The sequence below is a fragment of the Canis lupus genome, chromosome 11, assembly GCF_003254725.2.
Source record: "Canis lupus dingo isolate Sandy chromosome 11, ASM325472v2, whole genome shotgun sequence".
NCBI classification, from domain to species: domain Eukaryota; kingdom Metazoa; phylum Chordata; class Mammalia; order Carnivora; family Canidae; genus Canis; species Canis lupus.
This window is the reverse complement of record NC_064253.1, coordinates 52,049,080-52,070,174: the sequence shown is the minus strand read 5'-3', so window position 1 is coordinate 52,070,174 and position 21,095 is coordinate 52,049,080. Positions and strand designations below refer to the sequence as shown.

Below are 21,095 nucleotides of genomic sequence, written 5' to 3'. Positions count from 1 at the left end.
ATTTTAAATATTATTATACTATTTATTTTAAAAAATATTTTATTTACTTATTTAATGTATATATAGAGAGGCAGCGAGTGAGAGGGCAGGGAGAGGGAGAGAGGGAATCTCAAGAACACTCCACATTGAACATGGAGCCCGACTTGGGGCTCCATCCCAGGACTCTGAGATGATGACCTGAGCCAAAACCAAGAGTCAGACACTTAACCTACTGTGCTACCCAGGTGCCCCATATACTTATTTTAAAAGAAAAAAAAATAAACTAAGCGTTGGATGAAAGGAATTAGACAAATTACAAAAAATAAAGAAAAGAACCATAAATATTGAACTATAGTTAGTGAATGAATGCGGAAATATTTGGGGGCAAAATGTATTGATGATTGCAACTTACTTTGAAACACAAAAAAATAAGATGGATGGAAAGATGAATAAATAGTGATAAAGCAAATATACTAAAACATTTATTGTAGAACCTCAATGGCGAATATACGGATTTTCAGTTTCAAGGTCTATAAGGTTGAAATCTTCCATAATAAAGTATTTAAAAATTGAGTAAATAAATTAATATAGTTAACAGGAAATCATGTATTAGAAAACAGAAAAAGAGCTGAATTGAAAAATACATCCTAGAGCTGGAAAGCATAGAAAATAGATAAAACTCTACAAAATCAAATCAATAAAAAAGTCTAAAGTTGGAGAGAAAAATCAAATGTACTATATTAGTAATAAAAGAAAAGAGGATATAATCTCTTCTCAGGAGTGTTCAGATAGATAAAATTGTCATCTCTCCACTAGTAGTTTTTCTGGATTGGGCAATTACAAATTTTTTATTTTTATTTTATTTTTAAGATTTCATTTATTTATTTATTTATTTATTTATTTATTTATTTATTTATTTATTTAATTTGTTTATTTATTCACGAGAGACACACACACACACAGAGAGGCAGAGACACAGACAGAGGGAGAAGCAGGCTCCATGCAGGGAGCCCGATGTGGGACTCGATCCCAGGACTCCAGGATCATGCCCTGGGCCAAAGGCAGACGCTAAACAGCTGAGCCACCCAGGGATCCCCGGAAATTACAAATTACTAAGATTTATTTAAAAGAGAAAAAAATAGGACGCCTGGGTGGCTCAGTGGTTGAGTGCCTATCTGGCTCAGAGTGTGATCCTGAGGTCTGAGACTGAGTCCCGCATCGGGCTCCCTGCATAGAGTCTGCTTCTCTCTCTACTTGTGTCTCTGCCTCGCTCTGTGTCTCTCATGAATGAATGGATAAAATCTTTAAAAAAAACAGAAAAAAAATCTAAAAGAACCAATATAGTCATTTGTAAAAATGGAAAATAATATTGCTTACTCAAATAGAGACGGACCCAGTTAGATTTGCAGCCAAGTTCTGTCAAACCTTTGAGAGACAGATGATTCTTATACCTTTTATATATTCTAAGGCATAGAAAACCCACCCTGTTCATTTAATGGAGCTAGAATGATCTTGATTCCATAATTTGAAAAGTATAGCAAATACAAAAAAATGTAGTGCAACATCACTTATGAAAATAAATGCTAGAGTCATCAAATTGAATCTAGTAGTGTATTATTTGAATAATACATTATGCCCAAATAAAATTTATATCAAGGGTATAAGGATGGTTTCACATTAAGAAATATATTCAGTTTATATTAATAAGTCAAAGGAAAACATAAACAGAGGCTAAATGAGTCTTTGATACAATTCAATATTCATTACTGAGTTTTTTTTTAAAACCCTCCCAATAAAGTATAGCCCCCTGAAACAAACAGTAAGAGTTGTCATACTTGAACATGTCACGCTTAACAGTAAAATAATGGATATTCCCATTAAAGTCAAGGACATAATGAGGTTTCCAGCTATCATCACTGTTATTCGACTTGGTTCTGGGAGTTCTAACCAATACTAGGGCAACAGAAAGATATAAGAAGCATGGATATTGGAAGGGAGAGAGAAGGAGCTATAAGCTTCCTCCTGGAAAAACCTAAGAAAAGCCGTTAAATTAATATAAAATTTAAAAAATAATAGCCAGAACCAAAAAATACTTTAAAAAAATCAATAGGGGGCGCTTGGGTGGCTCAGTCTGTTAAGCATTGACTTTTTTTTTTTTTTTTTTTTTAAGATTTTACTTATTTATTCATGAGAGACAGAGAGAGAGAGAGAGAGAGAGAGAGAGGCAGAGACACAGGCAGAGGGAGAAGCAGGCTCCATGCAGGGAGCCTGACGTAGGACTCAATCCCAGGTCTGCAGGATCAGGCCCTGGGCTGTAGGCAGTGCTAAACTGCTGAGCCCCCGGGCTACCCCAAGCATTGACTCTTGATTTTGGCTCAGGTCATCATCTCAGGGTCCTGAGATTGAGCCCAATGCACGCTCTGCACTCAGTGGGGAGGCTGCTTGAGGTTCTCTCTCTCTCCCTCTTTCCCTAGCTCTGCTGGCACTCTCTGTCTTGTGCATGCTGTCTCTCAAATCAATAAATAATAGCTTTTTTACATAGCATCAATAACCAGTTTGTATCATGGGGGCAAGTTAAGAATAGGAATGAAAGTAGCACTGCATTTTGGAAGCACTCGGTATAGATTCATTTCCTTAGACACATGGCCACATGCATTTTGAGGATCGCATCCCTTCCTCACAAGAACAGTCTGTGCTTTTAGCAACAAAACAAATGCTCATTCTTCCAGAGGGATGTTTGCTACTCGAGGTTGCTTGCTGGTGGGGCAGGCGAGCTGGATCCAGAGCGCCCACCTCGCACACTACCCCAGCCCAGCCTAGGGTCTCAAGCGCTGCTGAGAGGAGGTATTTGTGTAAGGAAGGTGCAGAGCGCTTGGGAGCCCTTGGAAGTGTCCTTCCTCAGGGAGGGGAGGGTGGGGAGTCTCTGAGCTGGGGAGAGATGCTGGGAGAGGAACCGGGAGGTGAGCAGCATCAAGAAGGAAGGAACATGTAGGGGGACACCTCCAGAAGATGAAGCCGAGAGGCCTTCCCCACTGTGGGTGCGGTGCTGGAACAAGTGGGCAGATGCTGCCACACTTCCTCCTCCTCTGACTTGGCATTGCCCTGAGCTACTGTGCTGGTATCTTCTTTTTGCTCCACTTCCTTCCCTAAATTGGCTCAGCTGGGCTCTCCCTCAGGGAGGCTGAGCAGCACAGGGGCTCCCTTGCTCCCTTGTCCTCAGGTTTCTGACTGGGTTCAGCAATGGATGGTTGGCTGGGTGGAGGAAATGGTGGTCCCTGTAGGGCTCTCCTTGTGTCCTGGTAACCAGCCCACCGCTTTGGGTATAGGGGCCCTATAGCCCCATGTTACGGCTGGCACCCTCATTCTCCCTGCAGTTTCTTACACTCTGCTCCCCACTTTGTAAATAGTCTCCTTATCAAGCTTTCCTCAAATGATCCTAAATGGGGGGTGCCACCTGTTTCCCTGCTGGGCCAGGGCCAACATGAAAGCTTAACTGCTGGCTCAGGAAAGCAACTACTCACATCTCCAGCAGAGTTCAGTGCCAGCTTGGTAGGAGGAAGGCAGGGGAGGTGGTACTCAGGGAGAGGTAGCATGTTATCTGATTAACCTAGTTAAGCCAAGTTCTAGCCAAGATGGGGCTTCCCCTCTGGCAGGAAAGGGCCAAACTAGCAGAGACAGTAGAGACATCCCAAATATGAAAGCCTGTTCTGAACTGCCCCTCACAGGGCTGTGAGGTAACCACCTCTGCCCCCATGTGGACAGAGGAGGGTCCTGTCCCAATTAGGTAGAGATCTTAGTACAGAGAAGGATTATGCACTCACTGGTAGAGGCAGGGAGAGGAAGGAGCTTTGTGGGTAGCTTTTTCCTTTGTTTATATTTCCAGGTATTTTGGGGGAAGCAAATGTTATTTTTTATAATAGAAAATAATACAGTACACTTCATTTTGGAAAAATGAAAGTGTTTGTTTGGAGTTGGGGGTAGGGGTGCAGCATGCTTCTCCGTATGAAGGTTTCCTGCCTTACCTTTGCCTCCTACCAGCCTCATTTCCTGAGAAACTACTCGACCATTGACTTGCGTACTGTCTTTGTGCACATTTTGCTGTGGGTCATTGAGAGAACAAGACAAAAATCACTGCATAAACCGTCAAAAGTGCTGGAGAGCTGTTATCAGTTACTCTCATGGTTTCTATTGCTCCTTGGACTTGTCTCTCTGACCCCACCTAGTGTGCCTGCCTTGTCAGTCTGACCTGACATTGAACCTAGTTCACTCTGCCCCCCCCCCCCCCCCATGTCCACCCTTGTGGAGCTCTCCTACATGGCTGGCTCCATCCCTGAGCAGCACATATCCTGCCCCCTTGTGCCAGGAAAGCCTAGACCTGGCCTCAGGCCTTGGCCTTGCCCTGACTCGCTGTGTGACCCTTGGATGGTATTTCTGTTCTCTGGGCCTGTTTCTCTCTATGTACAAAGTAGAAATCTACCTCCCAGCCCCAAGATTGCTGGACTGGGGAAAGGAGCTTCCTGGGAATGATGCCTCTGCTGTCCCTTCCTCAGCTGGCTGGGCTCACAACTCAAGCCACTTCCATAGCTAGGAGACAGGGGGAGAGGAATATTCCGGAGCACGGCCTTCTGTTCCTTTGAGAAATAGAGCAGCCCAGGGCTGAGGGAAAACCATTAAATCAAATGAAGGAAAATAAAATGTCTTCTAGGGATTTTGTGCCAAGGCCATCAGCAATGCTGGCAGGCTTAACTTTCTTTGCCTGGTGGCTGAGGCTAAATCCGGAGAATGGAGCCTAGGCCTGGGGTGGGAGGCAGGGGAGGCTGGCACCTGGCCTGGCTCAGTGAATGTTTCTTCAGTAGAGTCCAGGATGTTCACAGGATGAAGAAAGCACAGTCTGATAACGAGATCAGTGGATGATCTCAAATCAAAGGTCTCCCCCGACGCTGAAGTCTGATGCACACCTGAGCTACGGAGGTCAGCTGGGATAGCCGGGAGGGCGAGGGCAGAGACCCTGGATGCCATTCTGGCCTGACAGTTGAGGCCAGCACATCCAATCTGCCTGATACCTCCCCTTCCTAACTTGTCGGATCCACTCTTGTGTCACAGGGACTCACACAGACTCTCCCGCTTCTGTACTTTTGCTCAAACTGTACCTGTTACCAAGAATGCATCTCCTAAAGACATCTGGCAAAGCCTTCCTATCAGGCCCTGCTCAAACCAAACCATATCTAAGAAGCCTCTGTCTTCTTTCTCTCCTCCTCCTAACTCCTCCCAAGGCATGCTGTTTGTACAATTAGATTATCCACTCCTGTGGTGTATGAGTAAACCATAACCAACGGCAGTGCCACTCAGGAGATCTTCGCTGACCACCCTTCTAACCAGAAACAAATGTCCCAAAGCTTGTTTTGAAGATGGCCTAGTGACTGTGACTGGTGCCAATAGTGATACTATGCCAAGCTCACCAACTCACTGAGAAGTGAGCTTAGGCTAGAGGCCAAAGAGGTCTGTGGGGTTGAAATTTTAAAATAACCAGGGAAGAGGCCTGAGAAATGAAATGAGGCTGGTTAGATAACTTGAGGTAAGACTGAAGATACAGAGGCAATGTTGATATGGGGTTCTACTACCAAGCACAGCTGAGGGCAGTTACTAGAAAAGAAAAGTAAAACCGTTTTCATGTTTATACCCTAACAAGCTGAGACTGCCAAAAAACCTGGTTTTATCTTGAAGCAAATGCTGTTGCTGGCCTTTGCCTTCTTACTGATCTTCCTGGACTTTGACTCGGCTTGGGCAGCAGTGTACAGACCCTGACTAGCTATAGTCATGCTGCTCTCCTTGGCCAGTTGTCTAGGGCTGGGAATATGACCTGATCCTGGCCCAGGAGGCACAACAGACAACTGCTGAAGGATTTCCGAGAAGTATTTTTCTTACTCATAAGAGGCACTGGTGAAGGTACTTATGATTCTTGTCTTTCTTCTTGCTCATAAGGCTGTGCTTAAAGCTTAGCTTAGAGCTGAGACAACCACCAGGAAACCATGGCAGAGCTGTGATCTCTACCATGGACACAAAATGAGGATGTGGTGGCATGAGTGACATACATTTGCTATCCCTGTGCTATAGAAAACTGGTGATTTTGGAGAGATCAACCATTTAGTGTCGCCCAGTGACAAGACTTAAGCTCGGGTCCTCTGTCCTGGAGCCCTTGGGAAACTGCCTGATAGAACTGGTTCTGAAGTGAGGCATCCAGAAGTAAGCAGCATCTTCCTCAAGTTGGCCTGCTTCTTTTTGCACTAATGGATTTAAATTTTCTGCACTCATCACAGACTCTCCTTTTTGTTCCCATTTTTGTTCTTGTTTTAACAATTATTATTAGTCACTTTGAATAATTCCCTTTCTTAGTAGGTCAGCTTTCAGAGTACCCCCTTGGTTGTTACTGGGCTCTGGTGACTCTAGGTGTGTTCCTGGCCCAAGGGCGAGGCATTGCTGTGTGTTCACAGGTTGAACTGGTTTATGGCTCATGGCTTGTTAGAAAGACACTCCCCAGAGGACATATCAGAAGGCTTCTTCTAGGAAAAGGATTATTTCCTGAGAGAAATCCATTCTATCAGGTTGAGGTGGGACCAGAGCTCCTCTACATTTCCTTCTCTGCCACAGAGGTGGGCATGTGATCCAGGCTGGACCAATGACTCTCTTGGGATCCGTTCCTGTCCAATTATTTTCTGTAGACTGGACAGGGAGCTATTTCATTTGTTTTTCTGGTATCTTGGTTTCATTACCTATGGCCATTGAAACCTCTGGATCTTTCTCTGGAAACTACTTTTCATGTGGTTATCTCACGTTCTAAATTGTCCTCCTACAGACCCACCTCATCCTGAACTTCCAGGTCCTCCCTGCTAAAATTATGGGGGTGCAAGAACATCACTTCTTTCCTCCCACAGCCCAAGTTGTCTCCTACAGAATCCTGATTCAAGGCCTCTACCAGCTTGGCACACTCAGCTGTTAGAATGCTAGAGAGCTAGCCAGCGGGGGCTCCATCCTGCACTGGTGCTGGAAAGCCACCGACAATCATACACATGGCAGGCAGGGTGTGTTCATCATAGCAACATGCAAGTGAGGCGAATTATCTCCCCAAACTGCCCTAACCTAGGATTGTTTTGCCCCTTACTATCTTCAGAGATCTCACAGTTGTATCATGAGAGCAGGAGCGACCTGTAGAGCTTTCTCTCCTTTAATATTTCCCTTCCCCTAAACCAAAGCACCTCTCTCATTCCTCTAGTTCCTTCTCAGAACACAAAACTACTGATTTTTTATAAAAAAAAATTTAGTCAGTCCTGGCTATTCTGATGAGAAACAACCTCCATGGTGGACTATATTATTGTTCCAAATACTCATGGTGCCTCCCCCAGCTCCATCCTTGCTGGCTCCCCCTACACCACCCCCCAAACCCACAAAGGATTATACCTCCCTACCTTTTGAACTCATGAGTGGCCATGTGACTTGCTTGGGACAGTAAGATGTAAGCAGAAATAAGAGAGTCACTTCTAAGCAGAGACCTAAGGGACAGCTGTGGTTCTGTCTCTTCCCCTCATCCTTTTGTTGTTGTTTTGCTTTTTGGCTTAAACAACAGATACTTATTTTCTCAAAGATCTGAAGGCTGGGGCAGCCCTGGTGGCGCAGCGGTTTGGTGCCGCCTGCGGCCTGGGGTGTGATCCTGGAGACCCGGGATCAAGTCCCACATTGGGCTCCCTGCATGGAGCCTGCTTCTCCCTCTCCCTGTGTCTCTGCCTCTTTCTCTGTGTGTCTATGAATAAATAAATAAAATCTTAAAAAAAAAAAAGATCTGAAGGCTGGAAGTCCAAGATCAGGATGTCAGCAGGGTCGGTTTCCTCTGAGGCCTCTCTCCTTAACTTGCAGATGGCTACTATCTTGATTTGTCCTCATGTGGTCTTTCCTCTGTGCACACACATATCTCCGGTACAATGTTCCTGGTGCCACCATGCCAGGCTTGGGGGTATGCTCTTCACCTGATTTTGTATATAGGGCTGACTGAAGATGGTGATTTCAGCGAAGTCTCCAGAGTTAAGTATGTCCACTATCAGCGGGACCTGGCTCATCCTCTCCATTTTCAGAATTATGACTTGGTCTGGGCTGAAGATCAAGTCAGCCAGCCATGCCTTCAGAAAATGCACCAATGGGTCTCCTAGTTCCTGCACAGGAATGCAGCACAGCTGGATGTGAATCCATGATGTGGTGGAAGTGGTGACCTCAGCAGCCTATCCGGGATCTGGGCAGGGGTCCATCGTCAGCCTGGGCCTTAGCGCCACCTGTGCTGTCGACCATGCTAGGACCGGCAGCCCAAGAGCAAGCTCCGAGTAGCTCCCCCAGAACTCCAGGCTCTTTCCTCCCACTTTGTGAGGACACTGGAATGGGTCCTGGAGTAAAGATGGTATAAAGCAGAAGTGCAGCTGACCCACAGTAAACATGTGATGGAAGTAAAATGAGAGCCTCTGTTGTTGTCAGCCATGGAGGTTTGGGGCCTCAGCCTCAGCTGATGGATAGAACTTCCCAGGCTCTAATCAATAGGCCCTCTGTCTCCAGAGCCCACAGTTCTCTCTGCCTCAGGATGTACCCTGGAGCTGCAACATTGGGTCCATGGCAGGGAAGTAGGACTGCGTAGTCTGTTCCTCGGTCTTGGAGGGCCTAAAGCTGGGAAGCTCTGTACTTGACTTCTTGCCACAGTATGCCCTCTGGTCATGCCTCATTCTCATCTGAGCAGCTCTGTTCCAGCTGTCCTGCTTTCCCAGGGCCCTTGGCTTGGAATAATAAAACTCCTATCATTTCTTCTTCCAGAGCAAAGGACATAGCTTACCCAAAAGTTATCAGTGGGTTTCATTTTAAATGTCCATACTGCTTGGAAGTACACATAGTCATATAAAATTATTTTTATTAAAATAGAAAAGCTTTCCAGTATATTGCATTGAAGACATTTATATAGAAAAAGCAATTGCAAAAAATATGCTACATCAGCACTGAGATATTCCGAAAGCTTTAAGTGCTCACTTTTAAACAATATTTTGGTATAATGAGCATATCCCTATATATTTCAAAAGGTACATATAATACTGAAAAAAATACTTCATGTAAAATCTAAGTTTAGGTGCATACAAACAAGAAGCATTACACTGAATAGCTTATTTCAAACTGTGAAACACATTCAAAGTATTCAATTACTTAGACAACATGCAAACATTTTAATACTTAGACTGACATTTTTAAATATATAAACCATGATTCTTTATAATTCTATATCAAAAAAGAAAGACAGAACATTTATCCACACTGTGCATATCACAAAAAGCAATGTGTCTTCATGAACGGAAAGTACTGGGTTAACATACATGATTGTCATTTTACAAATATGGCTATTTACCTTCTTCATAATAAAATAGAAATATCATGTATTATTTACATGAACTACTAATTATTTCACTTTTTGGCAAGTATATAAGTAGCAGCAATTGGTTTAAAGATTGATGTTTAAAAACTCTAAGTTTGACTCGGATGAATACCGAAGAATATATATCTGGTTAATATAAAAAATGCATAATGCAATACGCTTTGATGTGATATAACTTCTTCCTTTCACAAAAGTCATACACACATACACACATTAGTAACCACGGAGCTTACTGCTTGTAATGTATCATGTGAATGCCATTTCCTTAGCTGGCTTTGCTTCACACAATAGATGGGTTCCTGAATTAAATTTCTGTAAATTAAATTTGCCTGATGATTTATATGATAATTCCAAAGATGCACTATCTTTATTTTTCACTCTAACAGCAAGCTCTGCACGGTGACCCCTAGCTTCTAGATAGAGTAGTTAATTATCTGTAAACAAACACACGCACACATCAGGAGCGCCTTAATACTTAAAAGAACTTTGAAATGAAGTTTCTGGGTATGAAGCCTATAGTAAAGTGAGGTATCTTTTCTAAAAAAGTGATCATCTCACTTATCAATGATAATGAATTTGTTTTACGGTGGGAAGGACCCATCTAAGGAGCAAAGTATAAACTATTCTGATCCATCAAAAGCAGACATCCTCTTTTCATTAGTATTTGGAAGAACATATTTTAACATTTGTAAGAACAAAACAAAAACCCTAATATTGGCAGATTAAAAAAAATACTGTGTGGTGAACAGAGGTGACAAGTGCTTTTTCTCAGCCACTATTCAACTACAAACCAGGAGTCCTGCATGTCTTTCACCATGTAGAAAAATTCAATGGAGTAACATTTTGCACTTTTCAGGGGTGGTCAGTTACGTGTCCAGACCATGTGCAAGGCAGGGCCCAGGCTGAGGAGGAGGAGGTAGGAGGGGCAGAGGGCTCTGGCCTCGATGCCAGCTGATGGCACACTACTCGAGATCTGTACCTGGGAAATGATGAGGGCAGACAGAGGGACGTGGGATGCCAGAGTGGGGCTGTCAGAGTTGATAAGAGATTCGATCTTCTCTGCTTCTTTATTGCAAGCCTCAATCTGGAAGAGGATAATCACACTTTTAAAATCTAAAACCACAGAGCCAAAAAAATAAAAAATAAAAAATAAAACCACAGAGCCTGTGAAAAGGTCAAGTCAGACAAAATCCACATATATTCCAACAGGGAGAATATGCTTTCTCTGTCCTTCTTTTCTTAACCAAAGTCATATTTTAATATAGTCTTACTTTATTACACCAATAGTAACAGCATCACTGGAAATTAAATCAGAAAAGGAATGAGGCACAGCTCCACTGCCCTTACCCCTCATCCACAGTTAGACAGACATTATTACCTTCACAGTAACAGCCGCATTAACCATAGTCCCAGTCAATGAGCTTTTGGTGCCTCCTTACTCATCCCAGAGGAAAGCAATGAGGCTTTACTGAGCTTCCCGACTGCGGCAATTTACAAACCGCTTATATTCACCCCCTTCACTTGAGCCCCCACTGTTCTGATGCTGACACCTGGACCCACAGGAGTGAGGCTCACCTCTAGAATATGAGGAAGAAAAATGGGGTACGTGAGACCAGTCCCGGTGGGCTTCTCCTCCCGTAGGAGCATAGCCCTCATGAGACAGGTATCTGCTGCATGACCTATATCAGCCACTTCCCTCCCTAGGCCTCAGCCACTTCATCTGTACCTAAGCAGATGCCTTCCATGTCTACATTCTCTGAGCTACCTCTCAGTCTCTCTGGTCTGCCACCCATTCTGCTGTCAGATGTGTGCCTGGCCTCAACCACCTGGAAAGTGATCCCCCAGTATAGTTCTGTTCTCCAGAGGCTGCCTGGATTTTCTCCCTCCTGCCCTCCTTAACTTTCCAAATGCTTCCATTTCCTCCCCACTCTTAAGTCCTCCAAACGTGAAAGTGACAAGAAGGTTGCACAAGGCATGCTGAGCCCCACCTGCAAAGCTTTTGGATAATGATCGACAGGAATGATCAGGATCACAATTTCAGATTCAATACTGAAGTATCCAAATACGTCACACTGTGGGACAGATACGTGCATGCGGATTTTCTGAAGTATTTCCAGAACTGTAATTGGCTTTTTGTTTGTTACCTGGAAAGAAAAACTTTGTTACTTGAATAAAAGAGGAATTTCTTATTACTGCCTAGGCTGCCTTGCTACCTTGTCTATTAGAACCCCTAAGTGTGGGGCCCCAAAAGGGGCCCTGCTGGCTGAATTCTAAATCTCTCGGGTCCATTCCCAAGGGCTTTTGTCTGACTGCTGAGCTTTGTAGCCAAGATAAACACTCTCATCAGAAGACCCCCAGCCCCTTTTAAGGGACTGTTCTGAGCTGGGAGCCACAGGGAAATAATTAAAGTCTTCCCAGAAAAACACAGGTGTTTCAATGTAAATGGGGATAATTTTCTAGGTAGTGGCAAGTGTTGGCTGGAGCCCTGTCTCCACAGAAGTGGAGCAGAAGTGACGGTACAGAAAAGGGAAAGGGCAAAGTCACCACAGGAAGGTGACAGGCTCTGGAAGCACCCCCCAGGAAGAATGGGGACTGTGAGGTGAGGGCAGGCAGCACTGAAATAATCTGGGCATCTACCAGCCTCTGGCTGCTTGGTTCTGCCTCCAGCCCTCACTCTACATACTATGCAAGCAGGGGACCTTGTCTAAGGTAGGCTCAGGTGGTGTTGTGCAGAGCAAAGTTACCAAACAGCCGAGGTGTAGAGGAAAGGAACACAGCATTGGGTGCCAGACAGCCTGAGCTCAAACCCTAGTTTTCCTACATATGAGCTATACAGGGTTGGACAAGTCACTTTTCTGTGAATTACTTTCTTCCTCTATAAATGGGACAACACATTCTACTCTGCAGGATTAAGGAGAGGTTTATCAATATGGTTTCAACAGTACCGGGCACATAAAGCAATTTACCTTAGCAATAGTATCCAGTTTTTCTTTGTCAAATAAAACTCTTAACATTCCAGCACATAATGGGCAACAAGCACCTGTATAACAGAAACCATTTTATATGTGTTCAGAATTAGAAAATGAGAATTCAAAATAGTAGCTGAAATAACCAACCCTTCATTTTGTGTGAGGTGAGTTGTAGCTGTCCTCTCTGATGACTGTACTTTTAGATATATTCCCTGACCAATCTGGATCTTATTATCTATACATTTACTCAAATCCTTCCTCCACATCCTTTATTACTTCTCAGGGGGAGGTGCGGTGGCCTAAGACAGCAGAGAGAACTGGCCTTTCAAGAGGTGTGGGGCCTGGACCCTGTCCTGTCTCAAAACCGACTGTGATCCTGTGCAAGTGCTTTCCTGGGCCTTTGATTTCCTGTCTGCAGAACAAGAGAGCAGATGTTCTAGGGATCCCATGAGTGTTTGATTCAAATTTAATTTTAAAAATTATTTTAAGCTGTTAAAAAACAATAACAAAATAGCAGAACATAGTCTCCAGGAGGAAAGAGGCTTTTTTTTTCTCACTGCTGTGCCCCCATGCCTAGAAGAGTCTCTAGCATACGGCTGAAGCTCGAGAAACATTTGATGAATCCAGGGATGGAGGAATGAACTTGTTAGACTCCAGATTAACCTGTTGTGTGCAGGATAAAGTCTTTTCTGTTACCTCTGTTTAACTGAAAAGTACAGCACTATGAAGCAAGTAGCCTAAGAAAACTTACTACTTACAACAGTCTATGAAATAAGACTTTTTTGATTATATGCAACTAGATGCTAAGGCCAATCTAAGACCACTATCTTATGTTTCTCTGAATTTCAAATGTTTGTGTTCATCAAAAGTATTTCAATTATTCATTCTTTAATTACTTATTCTTTATTCATTAACTACTAGTTCTTTGTTCATTAACTTTATAATGAATAAACTTTTTGCATTTGAATGAAATAGTACCTTATCTGTTTATATATTGGTGTTTGCTGGGAATTGGCCTGAAAAAAGTTTGCCATATATTGTTTGTATTTATTTATGTCTATTTATTTTTAAGTAATCTCTACACCCAACATGGGGCTCAGACTCACAAACCTGAGATCAAGAGTTACATGCTCTTTTGACTGAGCCAGCCATGCACCCTTGCTATTTGTTTTAAATCCAATGGATAAGATGATGTCTAAGGTAAACTACAGCATTTTAAAGTAGACCCAAAGCAATACATCTAATCAGCATCAGGTAAAGCTAAGACTTTTTTTTTTTTTTTTTTAGGATTTTATTTATTTATTTAGAAAGAGAAAAGGAGAGCAGGGGTGGGGGAAGGGGCAGAGGGAGGAGGACAGAGAGAATCTCAAACTGGCTCTGTACTCAGCATGGAGTTCAACTCAGGGCTGGATCCCATGACCTCGTGATCATGATCATCTGAGCCGAAATCAAGAGAAGGATTGATTACCCAACGGAGCCACCCAGGTGCCCCAAGCCAAACTTTCTGAAAAACTTAAGTAAATAGGTCAACCCTCAGTTCTGAGTGACCTACTCTATGGAGGTGTATAAGCAGGTCTCCCCAGTCCCACCCTTGCCCTACTCCAAATCCTGCCACCTACCTGGTGGGATGATGGGTTTGCACTCAGTCACAGAGAGTGAAGGACACTTCACAGCAGCACACTCGGCTACAGAACCATACTCTGAGAGGACCCCGACAGCCTGGCAGGGCCCGTAGTAATCGACTGCTACACGATCTGAGTATGCAGCACACACGCTACTATAGGTTTCCCCATTGTGCCCACAGATGGGCTCTGTGGCTCTGCAGAAGGGCTGACAACAAAGCACATTTAGCCTGTAAACCTCTATAGTACATTTTTTCTAACCAAGAGTACAGAATAGAAAGGAAAAAGACACAGGTATAAAATTCCAGGACCCTCTTAGTTAAGCTCCTAAACTTCAGGTTGGGGGTGGGGTCAATAGGGCTGTCTTGAGATGAATTGAAATGATGACTCTGAGCCTCTCTGTGACTTGGGTGCTTATTCCTTGTGAACGGATATGAGATACTGCCCCCCTTCACCCCAGACTTCTATTATTCCAGAAATACCTGTTTGAAGAAAACAAGATCAATCTTCATGAAAATTCAGAAGCCTAATCATTTCATGCTGAGTATGGGATAGGCAGAGGGAAGAGTGGAGAGATCAGTGGGGCAGAGACTCTGGCCCCATCAGGTAGGTTAGGACAAGTAAGACAAAGCTTATAGTCAGTGAGAGGGAACAAATAGGAAGAAAAGACTGGGAATTCAGGGTAGATGGTATCAGTGTACTTGGAACACCAGCTCTGAGGGAAAACAAACCTAAGAAGACAAGCTGAAGCAATTTTCCTGCTGGTGAAGACCAGGATATGAGAAGCAATCATGTCAGGTGTTGGTTGGCTACAGGCAGGGGATGCCATGCAGTGATACATGTAAAAGGTTGAGAGATAAATTGATGTAAAAAGACTAAGTCTTGGAGAAATTTTCACTTACTCTTCAGTAGTATGAGTGGGACTTCAGTGGAAAGAGTGGGAAGGGACTGTTTTCTTGGTGTTTTTAACTTGCATTCTTCCCAGGCTGTTTTCTAATGATGGCCACAGAAGGGGAAGTGAAAACGTTACTGATGCGTACTAGGGGTGTGTAACTTCGTATTCTCTTCCTAATGGTGGTCGGCAGGAAGCCACTTGATTCTTGCTTGTCCACTAGACGTACAGAGGTATAAGCACTAGCAAGAAGGCCCTCCAGAGTTAGGAGAAAAAACCAGTCTTGGGATGGCTCATTTTAGTTCTTTAGATTTGATAGAATTCACAAAGACTCCCAAGTGGTATTACTGCTGCCTCACCCATATAAGATCAGAAACTGATTTTAGGCTCAGTGTGCTTGAGTTATGTCAGCCAAACAACTGTACCTGGCAAGGGCCTTTGTATAAGAGGCTTTGCCCCCTCTGGTACAAAGTGCAGAGATTGCTGTGCTCCATGTGGTTTGTGTCACAGACAGGATCGCGAACCTGGTCACAGGTGAGCTGTCTTGGCAAACACTCATATTGGTTACATCCAAATTTATCAAAAGTCGTCAGGCAAACTTGTGGTTTGGGTATGCATCTGAAAAACACAAGTGTGACACCATCAGCCAATGCTGGGAGGGGCAATGATGGGGCCAGTAAGGCACTGACAAGGTACAAAAAGTTGAGGAAAAATCAAGAGGGAAATCAGAAACAGTCCCTATCCCCAAGAACTTACGTAAGGGGGAGAGTCAAGCATGCATACAAAGTGAGCTAGTAAGTTACACACAAAATCTCTTGGGAATGAGTCATTCTGATTTGGGAGCCTGGAGGGAGCAACAGGAGGAAGCGGTGTCCTGGCTGCCACCTGGAGCATAAGGAGGACTGCATAGGCCTGCCAGGCTGACAGAGCAGCATGAGCAAAGGTGTGATGCTAGGGACAGTGCTAGAGGAAAGGGGTAGTGACCCTGAGGGCAGGAACCAAGGTCATGGGGATAAAAGTGGCATGATATGAGGCCATCAGGTGGGTTGGGGTTTGATGCTAGAGGCCTTTTAGTCAATAATAAATGAAGCATTTTCTGGGTTTCATTTTCAGCTTGGCTAATATGAGTCTGTCTTAAGAGAAGGCTTTTTAGTATGTGCTGAGAAATTCAAGCTTCTGTGTTTATGGACTGAGGACCTGCCACCGGCTGGCTGCAATTCACAGAGAGAATGCCACCCCTGTAGCTGGGTTTTCCTAGTCACATCAGGGCCTTGCTTTATTCTCAATTTCTGAACTTCTTCAGAGGGGATGGATATGATAGCTCTTCTTTAGACTTTTCTGTTCTTTCATTTCTATATTGGGCATTTATAACTTTCTGTAAGAAGACCTATTAAAATCTTTAGCTTTCACTGGGCATTTGAAATAACAGAATATACAAATATTAGGTCTATAAAATAAAAGCAGAAGAATTTAGCCACTAGCATTATTTTAATTTCAAAGGAAATTACTTCTCTTTTTAGGGATAAGCCTCCTGCTCTGAAATGACCACCACTATGGCCACCTTTTCTGACAAGATTTAAGTTAGAATGCATATGGTTATGGTTTTTTTGGAAATTGAAGACATTTGAAAAGAAATAATGGAAAAGAATATTTAGAACTTACTATCCATTAACATGGAGGGATGAAAACCAAGGATATCAGGAGACATTTGGTAATTTTTGAAGTAAAAACTATCAATTCTGAGTACAGAGAAGTAAGATCCATTGGAAAGTTGAGAATCCAAGGAGCTAAATTAAACATGATTAGGGCAGGAATTCTGTCTTGCTTATTGTATCCTAGCGTTTAGAAAGATGGCTGGTACATCAGGAGATATTTGATGAATGAATACAACTTTGTATTTTTTAAACAATTATATTTTGAACAGATAACACAAGCCCATGGTGAAACTGAAAAGATACAAAACCGTGTATAGTGGAAAATAAGTCTATCTCCTTCTCTTCCATCCCAGCCACCCTAACCCTTTCCCAGAGACAGCTACTATTATTAATTTCTTGTTTAGTCTTCCAGAGATCCTTTATGTAAGTATAAACATTTATATATGCTGAGTCAAGAGTATGTCCATTCAAAATTTTGATAGGCTTGGCCAAGTTGCCTTCCATAGGGAATGTACCAACCCTCCCTTCCCCCCCTTGGGTGGGAGTGGAAGTGCCTGTTTCCTTACATTATGTTGTCAGTTTTTTTATCTTTGTCAATCTGGTAGATGGAAAATGATGTATAATTGTAGTTTTAATTTAATTTTCATTTTTCTTAATATGAGATAGGTGAAGCATTGTGGTACACTGGCTGGATGTTCACCAAATTCATTTAATTTTCTTCCTGGGCACATATCTAGATTATATTTCCCAGGTTTCCTGGCAGTAGTTGTGGCCAAATTATTGAGTTCTACGTAGGGGAATATGGCTGGAAGTAGAGGTGAATGAATGTCAGTTTTATTTATTTTTCTTAAAAATTTATTATTTTTAAATTTTATTTATTTTAAAAAAGATTTTATTTATTTATTCATGAGAGACACAGAGAAAGAGAGGCAGAGACATAGGCAGAGGGAGAAGCAGACGCCCTGCAGAGAGCCTGACATGGGACTCGATCCTGGAACTCCAGGGTCACACCCTGAGTCGAAGGCAGACACTCAACTGCTGAGCCACTGAGGTGCCCCTTTCTTAAAAATTTATATATTTATTCATGAGAGACAGAGAGAGAGAGGGAGGTAGAGACAGAGGGAGAAGCAGGCTCCCACAGAGCAGGGAACCCAATTCAGGACTCGATCCCAGCACCCTGGGATCATGACCTGAGGCGAAGGCAGACGCTTAACTGACTGAGCCACTGAGGCACCCTGAATGTCACTTTTAAATCTGGCCTATAAAAACTTCTCAAGAGCAACCTTCTTCATCTTCCTTCTCTTATCAGCTGGCCAGATGGAAAAGGTATGGAGGACTATGAGTCTGCAGAAGCTGGGAGTCAAGAGACGGAGAGATCTTAAGTTTCTGAATCACTATGTGGAAAACCACCTGCTGAACACACAAATGGATTATATTTGAACTTCTATTATATTAAGGTACTGATATTTTTGTGTTTGTATATACTAGTTAGAGTTACTCTAACTAATAAAAGCTTCTTTTTAAATGTTTAAAAACTATTTGTGCTTTTCTACGTCTATATCTTTGGTTCATTTTTCTATTAGGTTTTTTATTTTTGCCCATTTTTAAGTTAGGCTGCTGATCTTTTTCATGTTGATTTGTAGGGACTCTTTATATTGTAAGGACATCAGCCCTCTCTCTGTGATATTCTTTCTAGTTTGTCATTTGTTATCATGCAGAAAGTTTTCATTTTCATGTAGCTGTGATTTTCAATCTTTTCTTTTTATATTGGTTTTATATTATTTTCAATCTTTTCTTTTTATATTGGTTTTATATTATACCCAGCAAGACCTTCCCACTTTAAGATTTTATTGTTATAAGAGTGAAACAACCTTGTTCAGAAGGGTTAGCTAATAGAGAAAACAAATGAACAAACAAATACCAAAACAACCCTCAAGTTACCTTTCAACACACTGTATTACCCTATCAGCTTATTTCTTATTCCCAGTATGCTGTCTTCTTTCCATAGGAAATTTTTGGGCTTTTTTCAAGGTATAAACTTTGCCAGATGGGTGATCAGTTCTCTTTGCCATTTCTTTTAATGTGTGACAATCTTCCCCTTGCTTTGTACTGCATCAGGGTTTTCAGGATGGAGAACCAATTGCTTTTTTTCTACAACATCCTTCACAAGGAGAGGATGTATCCTGTTCAGGTCTCCGAGAAGGCTAGTAAAACTTCTGTTCTAGAACCCTAAATGAATCTGCAGGACTCCTGCCCTATGGCTCCTTCATTAAGTCTAGGTCAACTGTACTTTCAGTTCATGAGGAAACTGCAGAGAAAGAAGCCCCTAAACAAATAACTTCACATAAAACTGAAGTTGCATTTCCAGAGATTTCTCATGTCCAGTCCCTAAAATAGAGATAGATAAGTAGAAGAAAATATCCATTACTATCAGGTATAAATAGCTAATACTGAGAATACATCCATTTCTCTCATCTTATTTGCTACCATTCTGTGCCTCACACTTTCCGTTTTGGTCTTATAGAAGTGCTATAGCTCCTGGGAGATACCATGTTATTTCCTCATTTCTAGCAGCCAAGATCTTTGCTCCTGTTGTTCTTTCTACTTTCACCAACACCACCTTTCCTCCACTGTCAATCTTGCTAGCAATTTCCTCCTCATTTTTTAGTTGAGTATTACATCCTCTAGAGGCTTTCCTAGAACTCCCCCAGGCTGCATCAACTCCACTCTGGGCCCCCAATCATAGATAGTATGTTACCAAACAGCTTTACATGGCTCTTTCTCTGTAGACTCCAAACTCTTTAGGGCAGAGGTCTTCTTAACTCATCTTTGTATTTCACTGGGTTGTATATAATAGATGCTTAGTAAGTGCTGATCTCCAGTTGAAAAGATAAGGAGCTATTGGGGAAGATTGTGGTAGAGTAGGAGGACCCTAGGTTCACCTCATCCCACAAATATATTAGTTAACTATCAAACCATCCTAAATACTCTAGAAATCAATCTGAAGACTAGCAGAACAAACTCCACAACTAAAGGTAGAGAAGATGGTAGGAAGTCCAGAGACATGGCTTGGGAGAGAAATGGATTGTGGCCCCTTGTGGTGGGGAGGCAGCCACAGTTGTGGAGAAAGGTGAGAGACAAACTAGTACACAGGGGAGTGCATGGAGGAAACAAATCCCCAGAGCAATTGAATTGGAAGGCAAGAGGGACCGAATTTTGTGAGTTCTTCCACTAGTGAGGCTTAAAGCCTGGAATTTTATTTTATTTTATTTTTTATTTTTTTTAGATATTTATTTATTTATTTATTTATTTATTTATTTATTTATTTATTCATAGAGACACAGAGAGAGAGAGAGGCAGAGACACAGGCAGAGGGAGAAGCAGGCACCATGCAGAGAGCCTGACGTGGGACTCGATCCAGGGTCTCCAGGATCACGCCCTGGGCTGCAGGCGGCGCCAAACCGCTGCACCACTGGGGCTGCCCAAAGTCTGGAATTTTATTTATTTATTTATTTATTTATTTATTTATTTATTTATTTATTATTATTTTTTTAATTTTTATTTATTTATGATAGTCACACAGAGAGAGAGAGAGAGAGGCAAAGACACAGGCAGAGGGAGAAGCAGGCTCCATGCACCGGGAGCCTGACGTGGGATTCGATCCCGGGTCTCCAGGATCGCGCCCTGGGCCAAAGGCAGGCGCCAAACCGCTGCGCCACCCAGGGATCCCCAAAGTCTGGAATTTTAAAGGTCAACGTGCTTGGCTCTGGGAGAGCTCAGAGGACATTGAAGTTGTTCTTGAAGAAAAGGCAGGGAAAATAGCTTGCAGACATATTGTGGAAACAGCAATCTGAAGAGTACCTGGGCACACAGTAGGGAGGTTATTCATTCATCTCAGTATGTGTCACAGAGAGATAGCATTCACACAGAGATCCCTCCAGGGAAAAAAGGAGCTGGCAGGTGCCATGTTTCTGCCCTGCCTCGCATAAGTATAGGGTCAGCTTTGGGAACCAGTGTAGCACCAATATTTGCTACTTGCTTACACCAAGTCCCACCCCATCATGTTTCAGTAGAACTGCCCCCTTACAGTCACACTTGCCTGAGTCCCAGTGTGGCAGGTCCCCTCCCCCACAAGACTAGTTCAAACCCCTGCTCACACTGCATCTCCCCATGTGGGAGTTTTGCACAGCCTTGGTTCTAGTAGCAGTAGCAACAGGTCTCATTTCACAAACAGACCAGAGCATACCAAGTTAAAACGCCCCATATTCAGGCCAGGACCAAACACTGCTCACAACAGGCAAGGGTCCTCTGCAGATGACTGGCCTGAAGGATAAAGTGGCCAGGATATAACAGCAGAACACATGTAGCACACATTAGAGACATTCTCAGAAGCACCAGGCCCTGGGGAATAGGGTATACACTATGCTGCAGGGCACTACAGGACTTGTTCATAAAGCCATTACTCTCAAGAAGAGGAGATGTAGTTGACTTTCCTAATACACAATAACTTAGACAAAATGAGAAGAC

General features: G+C 42.9%; 1 protein-coding gene across 4 annotated transcripts in view; it reads right to left on the bottom strand.

Moving 5' to 3' along the window:
* Window positions 1-21,095, bottom strand: part of RECK (reversion inducing cysteine rich protein with kazal motifs) — a 91,953-nt gene that overhangs the window by 6,512 nt on the left and 64,346 nt on the right. For 3 of the 4 annotated variants that reach the window (XM_025432345.3, XM_025432347.3, XM_025432348.3), the window contains 5 exons: window positions 15,339-15,531; window positions 14,019-14,229; window positions 12,397-12,470; window positions 11,419-11,574; window positions 8,901-10,514 (listed from right to left, as the gene is read on the bottom strand). In XM_025432345.3, coding sequence (XP_025288130.1) covers window positions 10,293-10,514; window positions 11,419-11,574; window positions 12,397-12,470; window positions 14,019-14,229; window positions 15,339-15,531 — 856 coding nt within the window. In that variant the 3' untranslated portion in view covers window positions 8,901-10,292. Of the gene's footprint in view, window positions 1-8,900; window positions 10,515-11,418; window positions 11,575-12,396; window positions 12,471-14,018; window positions 14,230-15,338; window positions 15,532-21,095 lie in introns of those variants that run through there. The other variant, XM_025432346.3, reaches the window with a different exon arrangement.